The following is a 24,062-nucleotide window of genomic DNA, read 5'->3' as shown; positions in this document are numbered from 1 at the left end:
CTCCGTACAACAAATACTTATTAAATCCATGGTCACCTCACCACTGTCGTTAGTATTGACATGTTGCGATAGTATCGATAGACTCTCAATACAAAAACGATATATTATCGATTGTCTGTCGCTAGGTATACTATCATCTATATGTAATATCGCTAATTGCATGACGAGCAAGACAAGTGAAGTTTGCTGCTAGTGCTTGTTGCTGCTACTGTGGCTGTTTATGTCAAACTGAGTGTTCTGCTTCTGGTGCTGGTTGTGTTATTTCTTCGTACAGTATCATTGTGCTAATTCCATTGATGTTAATTCTTTGTTTATTGGTACATGCGAATGATTTCAAGTGTTTGATGTTTTATAAAATTAACAATGTTATTTTAACAAAACAGTGAATATTAATTGCGAATGAAAACCAGTTTCAATTTTGTGTGGTGAGCGGAATATCTCGATTAGCAGTAAGTAGCTAAGTAGGTAAACAGTGAATCATTACATTTTTTTGTCTAAACGTACGAACTAGTTTCTTTGAAAAATACCATGATTATTGATCCTTATTTTTTAAATGTACTTACCTTTAGATTATTTTCTAGTTGGTTAATGTAAAATAGGACTGATATGTAATTACATCACATCTACATTAATAAAGACTCAAAATTTTGTGGTCTATGAATGTAGGAAATAGGAATATTATAAGTAGGTTTACATATTAAAAAAAAAATCTAGATAGAATTACTCAGTAAACAATATCATATCATGTTTTTATATTATTTGATAAGAAGTGGTGTATTTTGTAGTCTGTTGCAAGTATGTATGTAATTGTAACATACAACTCAAACAAATCAACTGTACACTCCACTGGGATGTGACCCTTTAGGCGCGAGTTAATTCGTAGGGGTTGTGCCTACCTACTAATGTTAATGGAACTATCCTATACCATGGAATTTGTAGGTACTCCATATGAAGTACTTACTAAGTCCATGTGCTATACAAACAACTTTTCAGCGTCATATACAACTTCAGATAACTGGTTATAATTTTTTCTATTTTAAACCACAGAATTGTGTCTTCTATTTCTATTTTAATAAATTGAAGTCTATAAATGCCTTTCCCTTTCACATGTAACTATTTCCTGTCTTACCTTTATTCCACTTGAAGACTTTCATCATTCTTAACACCACACAATGTAAACAAATATGTTGGTATACCTTAATAAATAAATAAATAAAAGAACACCTCCCTTAACCTATTTTTGAATCCTTACCTCCTTTTACTACCTTTTTTTATATTCATACCTTTGGTTTTTGCCATGCGTGTTCCTTGTGACTCCTTACTCATTACATATGCAAATGGTGATAGTCACCCATCAATTTTAGAAAAACAATTTTGGTATACTTAGAACTACTTGTCCTTGCCCTATCCAATCTTCATTGTATTTCATATGGGCCAAATGTCTATACTGAAGAAGACTCAAGAGAATACTATTATACTATTACCTATCTTGTTTGTGAGCTACATGCCATTTAAATGTGAAATTCTAAAAACTACCTTAATATTTTACTCTTATACTGATACTTTTTTGATCACAAGTACAGTTTGTAGAATGTCCTGTCAGTCTGTCCATTTGTCTATTCATCCATCTGTAAATTATAAGATACTTAGTTATTAAGTGAGTAACATTAAATAAATATAATAAATAAATATATAGGGACAAATCACACAGATTGAGCTAGCCCCAAAGTAAGTTCGAGACATGTGTTATGGGCTACTAACTCAACAATATTATATTTGATAACAAATACATATATAGATAAACATCCAAGACCCGGGCCAATCAGAAAAAGATCATTTTCCATCATGACATGACCGGGGATCAAACCCGGGACCTCTCGGTTCAGAGGCAAGCACTTTACCACTGCGCCATCGAGGTTGTCCTACCATTCACTTTATTAATTTTAATAGAATTAATATTTTCATGTTTCTGATAATACATTGTTTGTACCCTTGTGTACATGATTATATACATTTACTATGTATATATGAATCATATCCTCTTCTACCATATGGTCAGCAGATTTTTGTTTATGTTTTATCAAAACAAAAAGAACATGTACCTATCCATTGTACTTACTGTAATAACAAGTATGTTTATTTTCATCAAATTATAATCATATATTTTCACAAAAATATTTTTAACTTTTCTGCTAGAAAAAGGTCTGTAACTGTAATAGATTGATATGACTGTACCATTGCATGGGATCGCGGTGCGCTATTACTATTATTATTGTAAATAGACTAGGTATTATCACTATTATTTACGAATAATCTCTCCTTAATTGTAGGATAAACAAAAACACTTTAACAAGGTAGCTGGGTATTTTGTCACTCAAATAATGTTTATCATTCATTCTTTTCTCTTCTTACTTGAGCAATTAATGATGATTATTAGAGGTTTATGTTTTAGGTATCATGTTGGGTGTCTATCTGTATCCTGTGTATGTACCTACATGTACCTGATATATATATTCGATAGAATCGCGATAGAACGTTAGAGCCGTAATCTATACTTCTATAGGTACCTTTATTATACAAGTTTGTATGTTTGAGGCGGGTAATCTCTGAAACTATCGAACCGATCTCAAAAATTCTTTCACCATTATGAGGGTAGGTACCTAGGTACATTATCCAAGATTGCTATAGACTATATATCTCGAAATTTCGACGGGAGCGAAGTCTCGGGCAACATCTAGTACCTAATTGTTAATAAATTTATGTTGCGCCTATATGTAGGTACCTACTTACCTACTGTTTCATTTTCATAGCCAGCGAAAGAGATAGCATAATAGGTAATTATTATAACAATAAGTCTTGGCCACAAATTTTGCAACAACATGCATTTAAAGGCACTGTTGTGCGCCTTAAATAGGTAGGTAGAAAGAATTTGTGTGAAAGAGTAACAAACATAGGTACCTACCTACCTACATATACATACACACATACCTACATCCTCACAAACTTTCGCATTTATACCTAATATTAGTAGGATTTCATATGAATTTCATCAAATAAATCTTATCAATGTACCTAGGTATAATGAAACATGTTTCACTCACAATATACCTACCTAGGTAATTGGTTGTAATTGGGTTAACAAAAAGAAATAAAAAAGTGTAACGATAAGTTCGATAAAAAATGGGTGTCAAAAATTCGCAATACTTTCTTTCGCTTAACAAATGATTGCACGTTTGCCCACTCGCTTGACGCAGCACATCGCGGCGACCTGTTTAACTCATAACAACGACCTCAATTGTTTTGACTTCAACCAATGCTGACTGGTGTTTAGACAATATTCCCTATGGTTGCACCTTGGAATCGATTGTATTTCGATGATTTCGAATGTAAATATTGAGCGTTGTTCGTTTATTCATTTATTAGGTATTTTAAACTTTACCATTCGCAATCTATCTCTGCTTGATGCGAATAAATTTTCCTTTTATACGCTCCTTTTTGAAATACAAAAGCATATAGGTATGCCAAATTGTGTATAATTCAGATTGGGTATCATTCAGAGTGGCTAGATTTAATTGCTTGGTGGCAACGTCGCACTAATTCGCAAGTCAAAACAAGCTGCTCTACTATAATAACGTATTAATTTTTCGTATCAGTTAAACCGTTTATTGTAGTTAATCAGAATTAGTAATTTGCTCTCCCACGCAGAACGCAAAGAGTACTCTAGATTGTATGTAGTATATGTATATTTGGGTCATTGCGTTTTAGATTAGCATAGAAGATAGGTAGGTATTTTGAACACGTCGAGTGCTAAACCTTAGAATAAATGACGCGTATTTTCATTTTTCACGTTTTCAGTCTGTCATACCAATATCTAATCAAAAAATAATAATCTCACGGTGGAGAAAAACAGGGAGGACGTTATTACGTACATTTACCTACCTAGCTCCATGCATGTCCAAGGCAAATTTGGACTGCGCATTTCCGCCTTTTAAATAACAAGAACAGAATATGAGCAGGGCCTCATTCGCCAGTGGCGCCACTAGTGATAGAAGAAACCATAGATTAGATAACCTTCGTTGAACAGGGTGTCCATTTTGAAAACGTTATGTTTAAACCTAGCTATCGAGACTCGGATTTTGTTTTTTAGCAACATCGGCACAATTCCTGAGTATTTTACAAGACAGGATTTCTTAGATATTAAAATCATAATTATTATAAAACAAAGTCCTCTGCCGCGTCTGTCTGTCTGTGTATCGCGAAAGTACAGTTATCTGTGATTCCAAAAGTAATTTTAAGTGTAACTTGTCAGATAGTGCATAATTTTTAAATTAGCTGGAATGCATCTCCAATTTGCGGTGTCGCTGGTATCTTTAGACTTCTACTACTTATACAAGCAGCAAGTTCATGTTATTTATCTCACCCATTATTGACTGCATATTTCAATCTATTTAAAATTTACATTAATATTATACATAATACGGCAGTCCGGTTGTCCTGAACTCCTGACGTGTCATATAACATAACGGTGTTTCCATTCACGTTCATTACCCGGTTCCGTTAGTGTTATACCGTTTGAGGATATACCTACCTGTGTTTTGAAAATACATAATTATCTAAATACTTATATTTAATCATTCTAAATACTTACCTAACGTCGTTATTTACATTTAAAGACAATATAACTTACACAGCTAACTACATAGGTATACATAACCTCGCAATTTCTTAGCCAATGTTGTGTTGGATGTTAATTATTAAAATTGTACAGCTCGCTCTCAGGTCGAATAATATTATTAGCTACTGCCAGCTTAAGTAAAGCCGATGGCTTAAAGCTTGTTTTATTTTGATGTTTGATAGGAAGGCCAAGAAAAAAGGATGTCGTGATTCGCCATTCTTTTGTCTGCACAATCTCCGGCATTTCCTCATTTGTTTAATCCTCCACGGTCAAGGTGATGGTTCAAAGTTAATAAATATGTGCGTAGGAACCTTTATAATGTATCTATGTTATTAGATATATATAAATAACTAAATAATAATATTGACAAATCACACAGATTGGGTTAGCCCAATAGTAATTTCGAGACTGTATTATGGGATATCGAACTCAACGTAACTACCTATATTTTATAAACAACATATAGTACAGTTTATATTGAGTAAGTACAATTGTACTATTTTTGTTTCAGGTGATAAGCTGCCGAATCCTGAAATCAAATATGGAAATTACAGTACATTGCTAATGGGACTTTTGAAAGCGTATGTTATGTACTGTTATGGCATCATGCCTAAACAATAGAAGTGTTATGGCGGCTTTAGGATAAACTGTGTCAACATAATCGATATGTGGTTTAGAATTGGTGTGGCCCTTACCCTGATCGGCTCGGCTATTGCTTTGCTCGAAGGACCCAATGTCTGCATCAAACAGCAAGCGTAAGTACTTTATATATATGTACTTTATATTATAGCACTCGATGTCTTCGTGGCTTCTCCCGTGAGAATTTCGCGTTGAATTGTTCATAGAGCGGAACCTGGGCTCCGATGCTCTATGACTGAGAAGGGGAAAGAAGAAAAACGCTCAGATGAGAGAGCCTTCCTCATAAGACAGAAATCATTTTAAAATCTAACAAGTATACCATAAATTAATATACTATTAATAAGTAGTTCCAGAAATTGCGCTATTAAGCAGACAAACAAAAATACTAACTTCTTTAAAATATTATAATAAGTTTAGATATCTATTTATTCTAGAAATCTCAGGTGTCTGATTTCAATACATGTTAAATCGGATGACATTGCAATAAATGTTATGACATGGAGCTGGTCTAATTACGGGGACGAAGCTGGTCAATTCATACTGCACCTGTAACAAAACGTCGCAACTTTTTCGAATTAGTAATTGTTTCATCTTGAAGTAGGTACTCTACCTAGTCTCGTCATTCGTAATTTTCGTAAAGTTGTAAAATTCGCCAACGATTGTCGTCATTAAAAACTGGTATCAAAAATATTATTCAAAACACTTGTTGTATATGTTACTTTAAAAGCACGAACTACCGTAAATCCTAAGATATTCCAATGAAACCTAAGATTTACCAACTCTTAATGGTAAAAGTCCGAACAATTTTCCGAACCGAAGGCACGGTAAATGTTAAGAAAACTACTTTTGTTATTTTTTACTATTTAAGAAGTATTTTAAAGGTTATACCTTACCTTTAAAATATATTACCTTTAAAAGTTAAAAATATTTATAAATAAAAATACTTACCAAATGAAAATAATTTAAAATAGGTAAGGACTTGACTAATTACTTAGTTAATTAATTACTCTCATAATTATGAGACCTACATAAAAATATGTAAGGTTTTGACAGAAAAATAAATTATTAACAATAATTAATTCTTAATTAATCATTGTTTTATGATTAATTCCTAATTAATCATTGTTTTATTCCCAAAACCAACATTTACCAGCCGTCAGTACCAAAACCTAGCATATACTAAATTCCAATGGCAATTATTTAAAAATCCTTATATTTACCAATACCTTATATTTTCCATACCGGTAAATCCTAAGATTTTCTGAAAAAACCTAAGATTTACCTGTACTTTTACAGTAACATATATACATAATTATGAGATCCACCCACTTGGTCACACGAGACATCTGCATTTTTACTTCGCAGAAGTGCTATATGTAATAATAGACAGAAATAATAAATACAAACACATTTTAAGCAGATGTGTGAGCTATAGTTGCGATCATCAAAAATAAATATGATGAAAGTAGGTACTCCCTGCGCCTTGGTCTTCACTCCAGTGGGAATTTAGAAAAGTCCAATTTTAGGTTTTTGTGCCACCAAACTGCATCTAAATCCGTCCAGTAGTTTTGGCAAGAAAATATCTAACCAGTGGGATGGTTTTCCGCCCGGGCACAAACTGAGCTTAAACGTTTATGTTCGGGCACAAACCATCTCTGGCCATCCATTCTAACAAACATGTTTACAATGTGATATTATTAGTTTATAATTCTTGCTACACATTTTCACTCGTCTCACGCATTGATAGTACTGATACCGGTGATGGCGTGACTTGATAATGTTTGGTATATCACTCATTGTCTACTCATGGAGAAGACTAATGGCAGTCAAAAGCCGTGTAAATTTATCTCTTTACAATATGGTTAACAGTAAGAAATAATTATTATATTATCCCCGAATCTACTCTGTTAAGATTATATTACCGTCTCCTGTTCCCTGTAGGTAGAGGTACCATCTGCACATAATCATCGCATGTATAATGTAATTCCTCCCATTTGTTTTGCAGTCAAACGTTGTAGGTAACCCATTTAATTTAATTGACATGAGGACTCAGTTCTCAGAACCATGTCGCTACCATACAAACAATACGTATGTATTTTACATGATAAAATAAACAACACATACAGAGGTCTTGGAATAGAATATGGACAAATGCTGTAGGTAGTCAAGCAACCGCAACCCGATATTGCTTCAAATAACAGGAATGAGAATTGACATACATGGCCATTGTTCTTTGTTATCCGTTGTTGTCCCAATAAACGCATTATTTACTTTCATGTGAGACAGGGGCTGATTACCGTTCATCGGGACGTTATGTGCAGGGTCAGTTAACTTTATCGAGACGTCCCTTCCTGTTATGATTATTACATTGTCCAGGGTTTTTCGCTTCGCGTGAGAAATATCATTATCCTCTCACTTATCAATCTTATTGTTGAGGGTTGAGTCGTTATATAACACGTTTTACAGCAATTATTCATAAACAAAATGAGGTTAATGATATCGAGTTTTTGACTTTGACCTGTTTATTTTGCAGATATGTAACAACTATCAGGGTATCAGAGAATCAGCCGTATCAAGTAAAAGAGTCGAAATGGTGTTTCAATTTCCCACCGCGATGTTCGAAGTACAAAATACAGTTTCGGACAGTGTTCAAAAATCAGACTTTGATAAAACATCGTCCGGTGGAGGAATGCTGCGAAGGATACGCGCCAGATGAGATGGGCGAGCATTGCGTGCCTGTGTGCGAGGAGACGTGTGTACACGGCGCGTGCGTCGCGCCTAATACGTGTGCGTGCAATCACGGATATGGGGGACCAGCGTGTGATATTTGTAAGTAAAGTGAGCCCTCATTGAATAACTTGCAAAACTGAGAGGGTAATTGTCTTGAACTTTATAATAGGTACACAATTCTTGTGACTTCGGCTACAACCTTTTTGATAAAGTCATAACTATTTTTTATGATTTGCTATATTTTTTCTAAAATCTAAGATTTATGTCCTACTTGAACGTCCTTCTTACTTGTCTTCGATTCGAAAGTCTTTTTCCTAGCCAGACAAATCTATTTATAACCATAATGAAAGTATTTCTGTTGTAAAATGTATGTACAATTTTAATTAAATTAAAAATTAAATTGGTGGTGAGATAAGAAAGAAGCCCTTCTGGCATGATAGGGTCCAACACTGAGTTGAATGAGTTTCGTTCGACATTTCTTCTCAGCAGTGGTCGTTCCGAAATACTAGTAGTTTGGAGCTTTGGTACGTAAATATTATTTAATTTAGAATATGACGTGAAAAAGTGCCTGTGAAGGCATAATTTCTAAATAAATTATTTGATTTTGAAACAGTAGAGATAAGCAAGCGCAAGTAAAGATTTCTTAAGTAATTTTGTTCTATTTTCGTCCTTAGCATGTCCTCAAGGGCGCTGGGGTCGTCACTGTCAGAACACGTGCCACTGCCTCAACGGGGGTACCTGTGAGCCTTTGACCGGGCAATGCTCGTGTACGGCCGGATGGCGCGGCGACTCCTGCGAGCACTCGTGCCCGCATCCCAACTTCGGGGACAACTGCCAGGAGGTGTGCCAGTGCAGGAACGGCGCCGCCTGCCATCCTGCCACGGGCGCCTGCACTTGCAAACCGGGATTTACTGGACCTCTGTTAGTATACCTTTCACTGAGAATCACCCAGTACAAAATATGTTTTAGTACACGACGTGAAGTTTGTGTACTAAAACATATTTTAGTAAACAAACTTCACGAGACTTGATGCAATAAATGTAAAGACAAAGAAAAAGAACGACAGGCTAGCCTGTCAATCTTTTTCTTTATCTTTACATTAGTACCCAAATGAGATAGAAGATTTCCATCAACTTCCCAGCCCATCTCATACAAAGCACTGGGATTAGGTCTGGGGCACATGGTGAGGGACAAAAGAGCTATTAGCACTCTGTCTAGTTTTTTCGCATGCATTCATCGAAAGATTTACGAAGTCAACATTTTTCTCTGTCTACTACTGTCTATAAGTGCTTAAACTTTTGTCCATACAGTTAATCTTCTAGGTGTTTTCTCGCTAGAAGCCGATCTTGGATACATAATCTAATTTCTGCTTATCATATTATGCATTGTCATGAGAACTGAGCCACATAAAATTATAAACAAAAAGTTTTGCAATGTGGCCGAACATACAAGTTAAAACTTATAAAAAACTTCATTTATAAATCTATGTATGATTGAGTATTAACGTTATATACAGTGCACCATTTCATTCTGTTTACTTGTGTTTATCTATATTTAATCATCGCCATCGTATTTGTGTGATTCCCTTATCTCTACAAGCGTTGAAAGAAATAGTTACTTGCTGTGATTGCAAATAAAAATTACCACTAAACACTTATTGACGAAAAAGTATTGTGGTATTACGTTACGATTGCGACATACTTCTTGTTTTAGGTATTTGCTACCTATGACATATTACCTACTTATTTTTACATAGTCGTAAACGTGTTTATTGCATTTGTCACGTCTTCATACCAAATAGGTACATCGTCTTTAGATCATCTAAGCTGTTAAATGTTATCCCGTATGGACATGTCCAAACTATTGGTTGCTTGCGATTCAGCGTTGGGAAATGCAAATGTACATGCACACATTTTATGTATGAATTTTGTATATGAATTATTTTAATTTCATAACGATGACTTAATGTATGAATTATTATTTTTTTAATTAATCACTTTTATTTTACTAATTATCTATTTATTATTGGTTTAATAATTTAAACAAATAATAAATCTATGATTGATTCCAGTTTGTTACATAGTGCCAATATTTTATCAAAAATAAACATACAGGTCCACTAACTTTATAAGATAAGCATTACATGAGTCATATGAAGTCAAGACTGGTAATCTTTATTATGACTTTCATAATGTTGGTGTAGGACATAAGTTTATGCTCTAATAGATGTTGCTTGCGGTTTCGTCCGCGTGAATTTCCCACGGAACAATTTATTTTTCCGAGATAAAAATAAAAGTATTTCTTCCTGCTTCAAGCTACATACATTTTCAACTAGTTTGGTTAAGCAGATTCAAATTCAAATCATTTATTCAGAAATTAGACCTTCACAGGCACTTTTTCTCGTCAATTTTTATATTTATAGTTATTTCTCCCAAGCTAAAAACTACTGGCATTTCGGAGCGACCACTGCTGAGAAAAAATTCCGAAAGAAACTCATTTGAACAGTGTTGGTCCCTATCATGCCAGATCGGCTTACCATTATTAAAGATAATATCAGATAAAGCGTGAAGGGGTAACAAACTTACTTTCGCATTTATAATATTACTTAAGATTTACCTACATTTTAGAAATTTCCCTGAACCATCTTGACCTGACCGAGGATCGAAGCCAGGTGGCCTCCAGTGTAGCATTCCGACAAATGACCATTAGGCTACAGAGGTCATCTTAGTCCAGGTGATTTATGTTGTTTGTTCGTTTCTCAGATGTGAAAAGGAGTGCGAGGAAGATGAGCCCTGTCCCCAGGGGTGCCGCTGCCAGAACGACGGCGTTTGCAATGCTTTCGGGGTGTGCCGGTGCTCCCCGGGCTGGACCGGGGAAGTTTGTGCCAACAGGTATTTTGTTCAAAAAATATGTTCTTGAATCTTCGGGTTTCGTGGAAATATTTCGTCTGAATGTTGTTTTCAAAAGATCAATATTTGTTCGGTGTAGTCTTATCTAGTAAATAATAGTATCTTATAAACGGTAGACATCAAATTTTTAACTATTTTTTTTTGCCATTGCAGTAAGCCAATGTTGCCAGTCAAAAGCGCACAGAGTCCTAATTTATTTTCTATTTTTTAAATATAGCATTTGAACGTAAAATAATCCATTAACTTAATGCAATTTTTTACAATTTTAGATGTCCAACTGGCAAATGGGGTGAAGAATGCCAAAGGACGTGTGAGTGTGCAAACGGCGCCGGGTGTCATCACGTGACTGGCCGCTGTCAGTGCGAGGCGGGCTTCACTGGAGAAAAGGTTGTTTTTTCTATTAATTATTGTGTACGTTTGACCTCAATCTAGTCCGATGGCATGCTTGCCTGATGGCAAGCAAGATGAGGTCTAGAGTATACTCCCTAAGGAACATCCATACGGAACACCCTAGACCTCATTCTTGCTTTCCAAGCAATTCCTTCTGCAAACTCAAAATAATGGTATGGACCATATTTTGTTTAGATTTTTATAAATATGTTTAGATTATTTATTTTTTGTATTTATTGAATACATAGCTTCATTAATAGAACCTACATTTATTAATCATTGCTTTTAGGTTATTATGAATACATTTTCCTTTTGATATGTGAAACAATTATAATAATTAAGTACTCAGCTGTGATTCATACAGATTGAATTGAAATGATCCGTAATTATTTTATTACGTAAAAGGGTTAACTTTGAAACATCGTATAATAAGGAAAATATTCATTATTATGGTTCATGCGACATTGTTCTTGTTGTCTCTTTGTTCAGTTTTCATGACTAATATGGGAATTTTGGGATAATCTTGACATTATATGAATAAACCATCCCCTTATGTAGTAGGTAGTATTACAACCATATCATACGATTAAATAAAAACTGAAGCTTTTTTCAAATGCTGGCAAGAGTAGAGAATTCTTCCATAATAAAAAGAATAAAATAACGAATATATTCGCAGTGCATCGAAGAGTGCCCAGTGGGTACGTACGGCGTGGACTGTTTGGGCAAATGTTCGTGTCAAAACCGCGGCGAATGTTCGTCGCGCAATGGCTCTTGTACGTGCAAACCCGGGTGGCGAGGCGAGTGGTGCGAACTCCGTGCATGCCCGGATGGAAAATGGGGGCCTAACTGTTTGCAAGATTGCAAGTGTAGCCCTTCTACCACGGAAATGTGAGTATGCGTTGTGGTATTCACCTCTGACAATACTTTTATATAAGATATGAGTTGTGAATATAATACACAAAAAAAAAAAAGATATTAACAACTGTTTCAAAAATAATCTCGTTTTTATATATAGTAAATATAGATAAGATTAACCGCCTTGGCAAATACAATAATCATAGTTGCCTAGCTTTACTACAGTTTTATTGCTTTAAATACAATCGTCTACCAGTAATTTCTTAATTAGCATTTGTTTTTCGAAGTAGCTAGCGTGCGATCACGCTAAAGAAACGAGGGCAATTTGAACTCTTTAAAATCATGGAATGGAAACTAAAACTGACATGACAGTTACAATAATAGCGCCCCCCCCCCCCCCTAGCTGAAAGAAAAACCTGTCTATATGTAAATGCAACACAAAATACTTTATTGAACCAAAATTTACAAATAATACATACAGTAATATAAGGTACAAATCGCGGCATGGTCACCTAGGTCATTTCTTACAGTGAATAGTTTTTATTCTATGGAAAAAATTAAAAATATTGATTACGGTCTGCTTTCATAACTTTTTTGTCCCCACTTCGCACGGTCATCGGCATCGGCATATTGAAGATAACAAGCCAGCACTTCTTGGGTTTGCTCTTACTGCCACGGCCAGACAGGAACGGCATAGCTAAAAATTTGTTGATGTACCAGCGCAGATGGCACTCCTGGACAGAGCAGACAAACGTCTGCTTTGTCACGGACATGAAGACTGCTAATGCGCGAGTTCCTCGACCACACATCCTAAATACTATCTAATTGTACTACTAAATATGTATTCGCTGTGCTTCGCTATCGTTTCAGCTGCGATCCGTGGACGGGCGCGTGCGAATGTTTGCCGGGTTGGAGCGGAGAGGAGTGTCTGCGACAATGTCCGCTGCTGACTTACGGCAAGGGCTGCCGGAATACCTGCCGCTGTGAAAATTCCGCGCACTGTTCGCCTGTTAACGGTAACTATCCATACTTTTTTTTATATTGGTATATTACATACAACACATGCACACTCTTCCCATGTAAAAAATACTTTTCCGGAATTAAAAGTAGTCTATGTCATTTTCCGTACTCGTTAATACATGTAGTTATGTATGAGAAATTTCAAGAAGATTGGTTGAATACTTTATCTATTCACACATACACGTACATAAATCGGTTGGATGTTAGTTCATAGTGAACTTAATCATTTATAATACCTCTATAACATTTTTTTTATTATAACCTATGTTCCACAATGAAATAAATTAATTTAATTAGTTATAAAAAGGCGTAGTACCGCCGCCAACGACAAAGCGATTAGCATTTGAATATCCATTCCGACTCGACAAGAAGACTTCTATATACTTTATGCGCAGGATCATGTCTATGCGCGCCTGGCTTCCGCGGCATTCGCTGCGAGGAGACTTGCGAGGACGGGTACTACGGCGACAACTGCCAGGACAAGTGCGAGTGCTACAACAACGCTACTTGCTCGTCCGAGACTGGCCAGTGCCACTGCACACCCGGGTGAGATACTGATTTATTAAATTTCAATTTTTTTCTCTTTTTATGTGGATTTTATTTATTTTCAGTAAATTTATTTTTTTATTACTTAAGATAAATAAAATGCACTTTTAGATAAATATAATTTTTTTTTGGGTGCGTTTTATTAACATTTTGCTCCCGAATTTTAAAATGAAATTTATATAAAGCGTCGGCAGACTGTAGACTGTAGAGTATCTTATCTATCTCGTTAGATTAATTATTATATCTTATTGATTACTTCAGATACGACGGTTTGAAATGTGACAGACCCTGCGATGGAAAGAAATTTGGACCAAATTGTCTTCAACCTTGCAACTGTGAAAATGACGCACCTTGTAATCCTGTTACCGGTAAGTTTTTCACAAGTAAAATAATTTTGTTGTTGTGTACAGTCTATACCATATGACAATACATCGGTGTGGATATCCATGTTGTGGTAGCAACATTGAATTTGAATAAGTTGAAATGCTCTTGATTCGACATAATTGTGACACTGCATGTGTTTTAACACTGGTGAAAATATTTTAAGCATAGAAATTTCTATATATATGGGACTCGGTTGAATTGTATATGGAATATATTAAAAAGAAAAAAAACTCTTTTCATCATGGAGCATAAATTCAAATTCAGAAATTAAACCTTCATAGGCACTTTTTCTCGGCAATTTGATTTGAATTGTAGTATAAATTCTAATTCAATATTGTTTATTCAACTTAGAATGATGTACATCACTTATTGACGTAAAAAAATACATAAAACCAATGATACATACGTAATTGTACCAGGCGAGTGCGTGTGCCCGGCCGGGTTCACGGGCGCGCGCTGCACGCGACGCTGCGCGGCCGGCACGTTCGGCGCCAACTGCAGCTCGCAGTGCAACTGCACGCAGCGCGCGCTCTCCTGCCACCACGTCACCGGGCAATGCATCTGCGACACCAACTGGAGAGGTACGCTTTTTGTATCTTACAGGGGACTCCGCGCAATCCTAATTCATTTCATTTGTTTCGTCATGACCACTTCCGTGGCGTAGTCGATTCCCAGTGCGGGCATATGTTTGTCTTCGATTCTGGGTGTGTTGTGTCCATCGGACCCACGAAGCTTGGTGCCTGATGTGGGCCGTTGAGTGTTGTTCATTTATTTATTTATTGTTGTTTTCTATATAAATACAGAAACTATGTTAAAAAATATTTTGATGAAATGAGCATTGATTAAGGAAAAAGGCATATCATATTCCCAAGGACTTACTAGGAAGGAAGGTGACTTCTGACAAACGATGGGCCACATCACAGCCGAAACTTCGACATTTTCAAGTTTATTTTATCCCCTGATCCAAGCTTTGTGGCGTCACAACCCCAAATGACACCAGAAACAAGCGAAGATAGAAAAAGAGAGATACAAAGTGGTATGATTAGGTGTGCTGTGCACCCTGGGTTATATACGAAATTAGGCTATAGGGATTGGATAATAGGACATTAATTGATAAAAAAATAATCTGACTTAAACTAAAGTAAGAAATATACATGTTAACTATGAATACACTAACTTGTTATTTAATCAGTCAAAACGACGACAGATTAGTACGCATGCACACAATGATTTCCTCACACACCCTGAAGACGGTTTCCTAATGCAGTCCGAAACGTTGCTTTCGATCGATTTTGACGCAATATGCGCTCAACCTTGGTACAAAGTTGTGGCCTATGTATAAAATATTCGTCCTGTATTTTTATCGAATTTATATTATTTGCACACTTAGCTACTTGGAACTTTTGTTCATTGTTATGAAATAAATCATGTACACTTGCATAACAAGTCATATACACATATGTATGTACTTTGTAGATAAAAAATATTCTAGCTATTATTTTATTACGTGAACATGTTACTGACAGTATTCTCTGTTGACTCAGGTCTACCTATGACGTTTGGTATGTACCCACACTGAAATAGTTAGTTTCTGTTACATGGGATAAGCACTATGATTAAATTTTGTTTCGTACGTATTTTCTGCATGTTATTATACGTATCAATGTACGGGTATTATGTTTTCTATATCTGTTGTTCTTTTGAAAACGCTGTCCCCTTTGTGCGAACGATCTAAAACAATAAATTTATATTTGCCGTTTTTATAGCTATATGGTTTTTTTCCATTACCCATTTTAAGCGTTTCCTTAAGAGCCAGTAAGCCAGTTTAATAAAATGTGTATTGTATTGTAATGACACCACCAGTGTTAGCATTATAAAAATATAACACTCATTATAAAAGTAAGATCTTGCTATAGAAATGGGACAAATATTTAGTCCATGCAACATAGAAATATTATTAATTTTCTGTAGAAAACTAGTTCTTCTACACTATTTCGTTTTGTACGGTTTTCGAAACACATGTGATTTACAGTTTTGGGTATAATAAGATCTATATGTTAAGTGAGCTTTTTACATGCACATTTTGTTTTCATATATGTTTGTTGCACCTTTATAAAGCTAACGTCCTTTTTTGGGAATAATAAAATGATTTTTAAAATAACTTTGATACGACTATAAATAATTATGAGATGCAGCGGTACTAATGTAAAATTAGAAGCTTAAGTAGTACTGTAGTATCCAAATGGATGGACTGATTTCAGAGCGATTGTTTGAAGCTGTAAATTGAACAAAATCTGTTTAGCCGTTTGCAGAGTGTAACTTTTCTAGGTATCACGTTGACTTATAAGATGAATACAGGCTTTTTAAATAATAAAGTAATCGTATCGTATGTCGGGCAGGTGTCAGATGCGAGACACAATGTCCGGACGGTTACTACGGCGTGGACTGTAGTTCGCGGTGCCAGTGCTTCAACAACTCGTCGTGCGAGGCGGGCAGCGGGCGCTGCGTGTGCGCCGCGGGCTGGGCCGGGCCCGACTGCCGCCGGCCTTGCCCGTCCGGCACCTACGGGCCCGGCTGCAACCAGCTCTGCCCGGAACATGAAGGTCAATATAATATAACCAACCACAGACAACCGATCTATTTCTAGCTCCTGCACATTGGTGAACAGTTCATTAGTAGCGACTACTTGTCACCAGATGACAACAAAGAAAAGTCATGTCAGATGCCTTTAGGAGACTTGAATAAGATGCGACTCTAGTGTTGACTTTATCGTTGTCCCACAATCGAATTTCGAAAACCGCCACGCGGGAGGAAACCTGGAGGGGCTGAGAGGTGCGGGGAGGAAAGGCTGCATATGACGCGATGTTAGCTAAATCAAGGGCTGCAACTTTTGAGACACTATGCCTTGAATTTTTGAATTTACGTGTAAGCATCGTGTTATCAATTTAACATTGCGTTGCTTTCGATATAAATTACTATTATAATTCATTTTCACTATTGACACTGAATAACTGGCTTCACTTTGGTAAAAACATAATAAATTGTAAACCTTTGTTAGGATTCACACTATCTGGGCATGGATGGGTAGCTTCTAATAGATACATTTATCCAAATCTATTGTAAAACTAAACAGGACGTTCACATGAAAATGTATGTTGTACCAGGTAACACAACATGCAACCCAGTGACGGGCCAGTATTCGTGCCCCAGCGGCTACACGGGCCCGACGTGCCAGTACCCGTGCCCGCTAGGGACCTACGGCGATGGTTGTCAGCAAATTTGTACCTGCAAGAACGGCGCTGACTGCCATCATGTCTCAGGTATCATTTCTTAATCACTTCCCATTGATTTATTGTTGTTTGATTTTGCTTCCTGGTAAGTGATTATTGTAAATACGGTGTAGAAATATTACAATGAGGAAATCGTTATGGAAACATCCACACACCATTTGGTTGATGTTCTACTTTCTCCGAAATGATAGGTACTCCATGTACTTTTCCATATATTTCTGACTTCCTTCTATTTATTTATTAACCCTTGCAATATTATTCTCCTCCCTTCTCATCCTAACTAATATTATAATTGCGAAAGTTTGTTCGTTACCTCTTCACACATTATCTATTGGACCGATTGTTATGGAATTTGGTAAACGAGTAGAAAATAACCTGAAATAGGACATTAATACTTTTTATCCCGAAATTCCTACGAGAGCGAAGCTCCGGGGCGTAGCTAGTAAATTATAAAGTTTATTTATAAGACTCATAGCGTTGCGTTGCGTTACACATTGTCCAGGCGAATGCCAATGCCTGCCGGGGTGGAAGGGGCCGCAGTGCGAGGAGAGGTGCGCGGCGGGGTGGTGGGGCGCGGGGTGCTCGCAGCCGTGCCGCTGTCAGCACGACGCGCAGTGCCGGCCTAGCGACGGCTTCTGTCGCTGCCGGCCCGGCTACACCGGACACTACTGTACTCAGTGTGAGTTGCGATTGCCACTCTATCGCACCAGTCATTACAATTCAAATTTGAATGTGCTCTGACAGCTGTGGTGGGGTCGACTATCATTATTATCGTTCATAACATTTCTATTAGATGTTGTATGGAAATTATTGTATGTAAAAGTATGTTCAAATGTATCACTGCTTAGGTACCTAACTTGTCCAAGTCGTCACGTCGACATCCATCAATTGTAAAAGTACATATGTCAAAAACATTTTATAAAATTATAAGCATAGCTCCTTGGTTTATAGATGAGAATCTTCTTACTAGCACCCTTATTAGAAGTATTACATTAATTTAAAACTTTCCATAAATGATCTACTCAAGGTATCTTAGCACTACGAATGGATATAGATATTTTGTAGTACCCTGAATTTGTCAACACACCACAATACTTCGATCTGGCTGTGAACAATATACCTAATTGCGATGTCGTGGAAACGACTACATTAAGGGTTAGTTGCACTGTCAGCTTTGATTTTGACTTTGTGCTGCGCATCGCTGACGGTCTTCTTGTGCGCAGGTTATTGACGGCAAAGATGACGGTGCAACCCACTTGTAAATAAAAAAGTTTCGTGCCGTTACTTTTCTATATGTAATTTTGAGATCTGTTGCTGTCTGTTACTCATTATTTACTGTTAACAGTCTGCCCTGAAGGCTACTACGGCGATCACTGCATGGAGGCGTGCTCGTGTCCTTCTAGCGGCAACTGGGTGTGCGACCCCATCCTGGGCTGCATCTGTCATAGGAATTTCATTGGGGAGCATTGTGACATCCATGCTGCAGATCAGATCGTTACTAACCGGGCTGAAGGTAAATGAATTAATTGACAATATTCAACGACCCATCTTAAGCTCTATGCTTATATCATGGGTCTGAGGGACACAAACACAAAATTAAGAACTATTTAAAGTGAATTCGAAGGGAATCGAAGTGAAGCGCCCTTATAATTTCATATGTCCACTTTTATGATCGTATCAGCAGGGTCGTCGGCCGGGCTGACCGTGCTGATGGTGGTGCTGGCGCTGCTGAGCGCGGCGGGCGCGGTGCTGGTGCTGCTGTACTACCGCAAGCGCGTGCGCAACCTCAAGCGGGAGATCGCGCACGTGCACTACACCGCCGACCCCAGCAGCCAACCAGGTTAGTGCAGACAATGCTGATGGCGGTGCTGGTGCTGCTGTACAAGCGCAAGCAGTTTCAACCTAAACCACATCACACGATAGTGTGATTCCCGAGTGTATTGGTGAAAATCGTACAAAAATCCGTTCGCTAGTTTTTGAGTGTTTCGCGTTCGTACAGACTTTTTTTTACAATATGCAAGGATTTTCATATCCCACTATTGGACAAAAGCCTCCCCACTCTCTTTCCATGTATCCCTATATGTATGGATTAGTATGAATTTATAACTGTATAGTTATTTTATTATAATAAAATCTGCATATTTCAATGGTTTTTTTCAGAGCAACACTTCGACAACCCAGTGTACTCGTACCAAGGGTCGACGCGTGGCGACGACGCGACCACTTTGCTCAACAACGCCATCTTCAACAACCTCGGCAACAACAGCAAGAACAACAATGCAACCCTCGACAAACTGCGCTCGATGAGGGCTAGCGGCTCTACTGATTGTGAGTTTGTTACACATACGTATGCCGGTTACTCAATATGGCCTAATTCCACAGATGGCTTGCGTAATTTGTATGAAAGCTTTTATTTACCACAATAAAAAACCAGCAATGTATGCCGAATCCGCCAAAGTTAGGCGAAATAAGAAAATTTAATAGTGTTTTTTAAAAAATACAACTTTTCCGGAGAAGCGGACATTCTCGGTGAAATGAAACATTTGTCTGATTTGCTCATGAAATAAACATATACGGATCATCGGTTGGTGAGTAAATTTTGCTTCTTTATTATCATCTGCAATAAAAATTCATTATTTATTTTCAGCATATGATCCGCTGTCATCGTTGAAAAATAAAGATGCAGACGCGAATAATCCCAACCTGTATCATATCATCGATGATGACAAACTGGATCACGTTTATGATGAAATCAAACACAAAGAGGGATATGGTAAGTACTTAATTTTGTATTTCAAAAATAGATATTAAGTAAATAATTAAGATAAGACATATTTAACAAACTTGTTTTTGCTAGGCTAGGCTTACAATCTATCACTATTTAATCTCACAAGTAGCTAAACGTCCTCTTTGAGTTTCACGACTCTTGGCTCTAATGTCGTGGTTAATATATACCTATTTTGTTATCTATAATATTCACTCTCACTAAAAAGCATAGCCGAACAAAATCATGTTAACATCAAGAGAGACTTACGACTCAAATCGAAAGTGTAAATTCTTAATCACGAAAAATATTTTGCCAGAAGGCGAATATGATCATCTCAACTACACCCCACCGGCCAACAAATGGAAGCAAAACTACCAGAGAATGGGTAACGGCTTTAGTGCGGGCAGCGGGCCCATAGCGACCCCGCGCAATGACAAGGCGACCCCGCCCATTCCGCCGCTGCCCAAGATGAACATCATCGCCCCGCAGTCCGACCCCGACACCCACAGCGTGGGCTCCACACCCCCCACCCCGCCCGAAAGAGAAGACACCCCTAAAGACCTCCCTTCCCCCCAGGTACAAGACAAATGATTTAGTCACAAAATGTGTTCAATTGCTCACAAACGGAACGAATACGGGAGCATCGAAACGTCAAATGTGTATTTTTAAAAATCGATCATGACACTTATTTTTGTAAAATTATTTAACACGCGGTAGTGTGGTATTATTATGTAAGTGATATGTGAAGAATACGGTAGTGCCAAAAACTCGATTTAGATATTTTTAACAAATTGAAAAAACCTGAAAAAGAACGACGTCGTTGTTAATGTCGTTATTAATATATGCATATAATATGAAAATAAGATAACATTTGGTCAGTATACAATTTCTTATACCATCTTTATACATTTATTACGCTGGCAACAGCCAACATAAATAATTTTATTATTATTATTAACTGGCTGATAATCTGGTACAATTGCTTTATGACATGAGATCAAAATGAGACATCATTTAAAATGGTCTATCCATTTGTATAAATTTAATTTGATATAACTCTGTTCATACTTCTGTTTATCATAATAATATTTACGTGAAATTAAATTTTTGCATAGGTAACAGTTTACATATTTTTTTAAGCAAATAGTATTGAAGCATAACTTTCAAAATGTTTTATTTCACTAGTCGTGTAATAATTTAAACGCTCACTCTTCGCTCGATCAAAATTTACCAATTATGTAAAAAAGTCATGAATGAATGCCAAAACCGAGTTATGCAAAACATATACTATGCTAAAATAATCTTATGCGAAAGTACCGTTATGCCAAAGTATATTATGATAAACATAATTACGCAAAGAGATGGGATCCGCATTTAAAATACACCTTAAATACATGTTTATTTACATTTCTCAATCTCTCTTAAAAACCTAATTTGGAATTCATGCTGATATTGACATTGACTGGGTGCCTATTTGTTTAAGGTAATGGTTGTATTCTAACATTCTAGGTTGAGAGACTGTGTAACATATCTACTAAATTGTATAAGTTTATGTGTAAAAAAATAGGTTTTATCCATTTTACGTTCAATATAATTTCTTATCGTAATTAAATGAGTAGGTATAATTTATTGATATCAGAGTACGTATACTTCGACTATAAATTATTTCTTATGAATATTCTTTATTATTATTAGAATTAAAATACATCTTAAATACATGTTTATTTACATTTTTCAATCTCTCTTAAAACCTAATTTGGAATTCATGCTGATATTGATCATCGGCTGGGTGCCTATTTGTTTAAGGTAATGGTTGTATTCTAACATTCTAGGTTGAGAGACTGTGTAACATATCTACTAAATTGTACAAGTTTATGTGTAAAAAAATAGGTTTTATACATTTTACGTTCAATGTAATTTCTTATCGTAATCAAATGAGTAGGTATATTTTTATTAATATCAGAGTATGTATATTTCGACTATAAATTATTTCTTATGAATATTCTTTATTATTATTAGAATAATGTTAGTATAAGTAATCTAATTCTTGCAAAAAGTGATTACAACTATCGTATATATGTTTTGAATAAATCTTTCAAAATGATATTTCTCATATATAAATAATTAAACGACTTTTATGTACTTTTCTTTTTTCGTCTAGACGTGGGAATGTCACTGTTTTACATATTTATTGCTATCAATATGATGCTTTCTTTGATCATTAGCCTTAATTTTACATATTTTTCATATTTTATGAATAAATATGTAAACGAAACGGAACCATTCCTATTTACGTTTAAAATTTATAATCGTGTACCCTTATCAGTACTTTTGTTAGTTTGTTTATATTAAAGAAAGATTTTACGTCTTATATTTTTTCGTTTATATTATTTACATGAATGTTTACCAGATTTTATTATTTCTATCAAAATATACTTTATTGTATAAAAAATTAAGCAATTTCACGGTTATGCATCTCTGTCTCGTATAAAAAAATGTAAACGTATTAAAAATAAGCTTCGTAATAATATGTTTCAAAAATATTTATTGTTGTTAATATTGTGTACGTAAACAAACACGAAGAGATTTTGAAATGATTTAAAAGTTGAGAAAAAGTTTGTCTTAACAATTTCGCTAAAACCTTTAGCCTATTTGACGTAGATAATCTTAAATTATGTGTCTTTCCTCTATTGTTTTTAACCTTTGTTGAAATACCGTAAAGTTGATAAGTTTAGCCAGAACTTCTTTTTGAATGTCAGTCAAAAATTAAATAATTTTTGACTTTTGCTGTAGTATAAAGACCTTTAACGATTGTATTAATATTAGGGAGTCAGTAAACAAAGACATTTTCATATTAGATCAAGTTGCCTATATATTTATTACAATATGGGAGTGTTACCACATTTTATGTTTAAACATTAGTTCATCTTGTCGTGAAAAATATGACCTACAGTTATCGTGAATAACCTTTACATTACGAAAACTATTTATTGACGGTTCTATTAAAATATTATCCTTTTCTAATTTACTTGAAAAATACCTTAATTACTTCGGTAATATCACAACATTTATTTCGATAAAAAAATAGAGTATATGCTTTGTCTTGATATATTTCGAAACACAAAGCCACTTGGCTTTGTCACAATTTACAATGCATGCAGGCATAATTTTGGTCGCCGCTAGTATACAACTAACTTATTTTCGTAATAATACCAGTTATAAAATAAGCTAGATGTGGTTGCCTGGCTTCGTTTAAATTTCATCACCAGTTGAATAAGATTGCTCAATATGCATGTGCCAAATATTAATAAACAAGCTTAGATGTTTGATCTCACTGAAAAATGTTATAGAGGTATTGAAGTAAAAAGGAAATTAATAAAACAACATATTGAATCTCAAATCTTTTTGCTTGTCTGAAAGTTGATATAAATTTGTATTTTTTCTTATTGCATACGTTTACGTTGCAGCGTTTGAATAGTAGATTAAAATGTGTGATAAAAGGAACCCAAAGCGGTATTTTCAATGTATTAAATTTTACTCGCTTTGTTTGAATTGGCAGCTTGTTTTAAGTTTATTAAATGTTCAAAATATACTACACGTATGTATTTTTTTTAAGTATTAAAACTGACATTTTTGTAAACACTGTCATTTTTTAGCATTTAACTATCCTGAAAATAGACGCATTCGGTCAGAGTATGAGTTCAGTGAATAAAAATTACATTATCTGACAATAAAGTGCGAGATATATCGACCGCCGGGGACTGGTAGATATATAAAAAGGGTCATATATCGTGTTAAGATCAAATCTTGTGATAAATTGTGTGTAAGATATTTCAAAATAAATGAACTAATTACTC

The 24,062-nt window shown here is 35.7% G+C and overlaps 1 protein-coding gene across 5 annotated transcripts; it reads left to right on the top strand.

The window, feature by feature from the left end:
* The first annotated feature begins 190 nt into the window (after positions 1 to 190).
* drpr (draper) lies at positions 191 to 24,062 on the top strand. 5 transcript variants are annotated; one of them, XM_053748048.1, is made up of 20 exons: positions 191 to 449; positions 5,187 to 5,430; positions 7,848 to 8,143; positions 8,719 to 8,965; positions 10,807 to 10,935; positions 11,223 to 11,340; positions 12,020 to 12,231; positions 13,069 to 13,214; positions 13,614 to 13,764; positions 14,026 to 14,132; positions 14,568 to 14,729; positions 15,693 to 15,710; positions 16,548 to 16,751; positions 17,313 to 17,468; positions 17,941 to 18,117; positions 18,784 to 18,951; positions 19,120 to 19,278; positions 19,599 to 19,766; positions 20,086 to 20,211; positions 20,522 to 24,062. In XM_053748048.1, the coding sequence occupies exons 2-20, from the start codon at positions 5,342 to 5,344 to the stop codon at positions 20,794 to 20,796; spliced, it is 3,108 nt and encodes a 1,035-aa protein (XP_053604023.1). In that variant the 5' UTR covers positions 191 to 449; positions 5,187 to 5,341; the 3' UTR covers positions 20,797 to 24,062. The 5 variants fall into 5 exon arrangements, with proteins under 5 accessions (XP_053604023.1, XP_053604025.1, XP_053604022.1 ...); XM_053748050.2 differs by having other exon boundaries at positions 191 to 461; positions 19,123 to 19,278; XM_053748047.1 differs by having other exon boundaries at positions 191 to 461.

The sequence above is a fragment of the Plodia interpunctella genome, chromosome 7 (genome assembly GCF_027563975.2).
Source record: "Plodia interpunctella isolate USDA-ARS_2022_Savannah chromosome 7, ilPloInte3.2, whole genome shotgun sequence".
Taxonomy (NCBI): Eukaryota; Metazoa; Arthropoda; class Insecta; order Lepidoptera; family Pyralidae; genus Plodia; species Plodia interpunctella.
The sequence above is the reverse complement of the archived record's forward strand: the minus strand, read 5'-3'. Positions and strand labels throughout refer to the sequence as shown.

Coding starts and splice junctions, on each gene's coding strand:
- drpr (XM_053748048.1), top strand. CDS start 5,342: ATGTGGTTTAGAATTGGTGTGGCCCTTACCCTGATCGGCTCGGCTATT. Junction 17,469..17,940: donor TGACTGCCATCATGTCTCAG/GTATCATTTCTT, acceptor CACATTGTCCAG/GCGAATGCCAATGCCTGCCG. Junction 18,118..18,783: donor CGGACACTACTGTACTCAGT/GTGAGTTGCGAT, acceptor TACTGTTAACAG/TCTGCCCTGAAGGCTACTAC.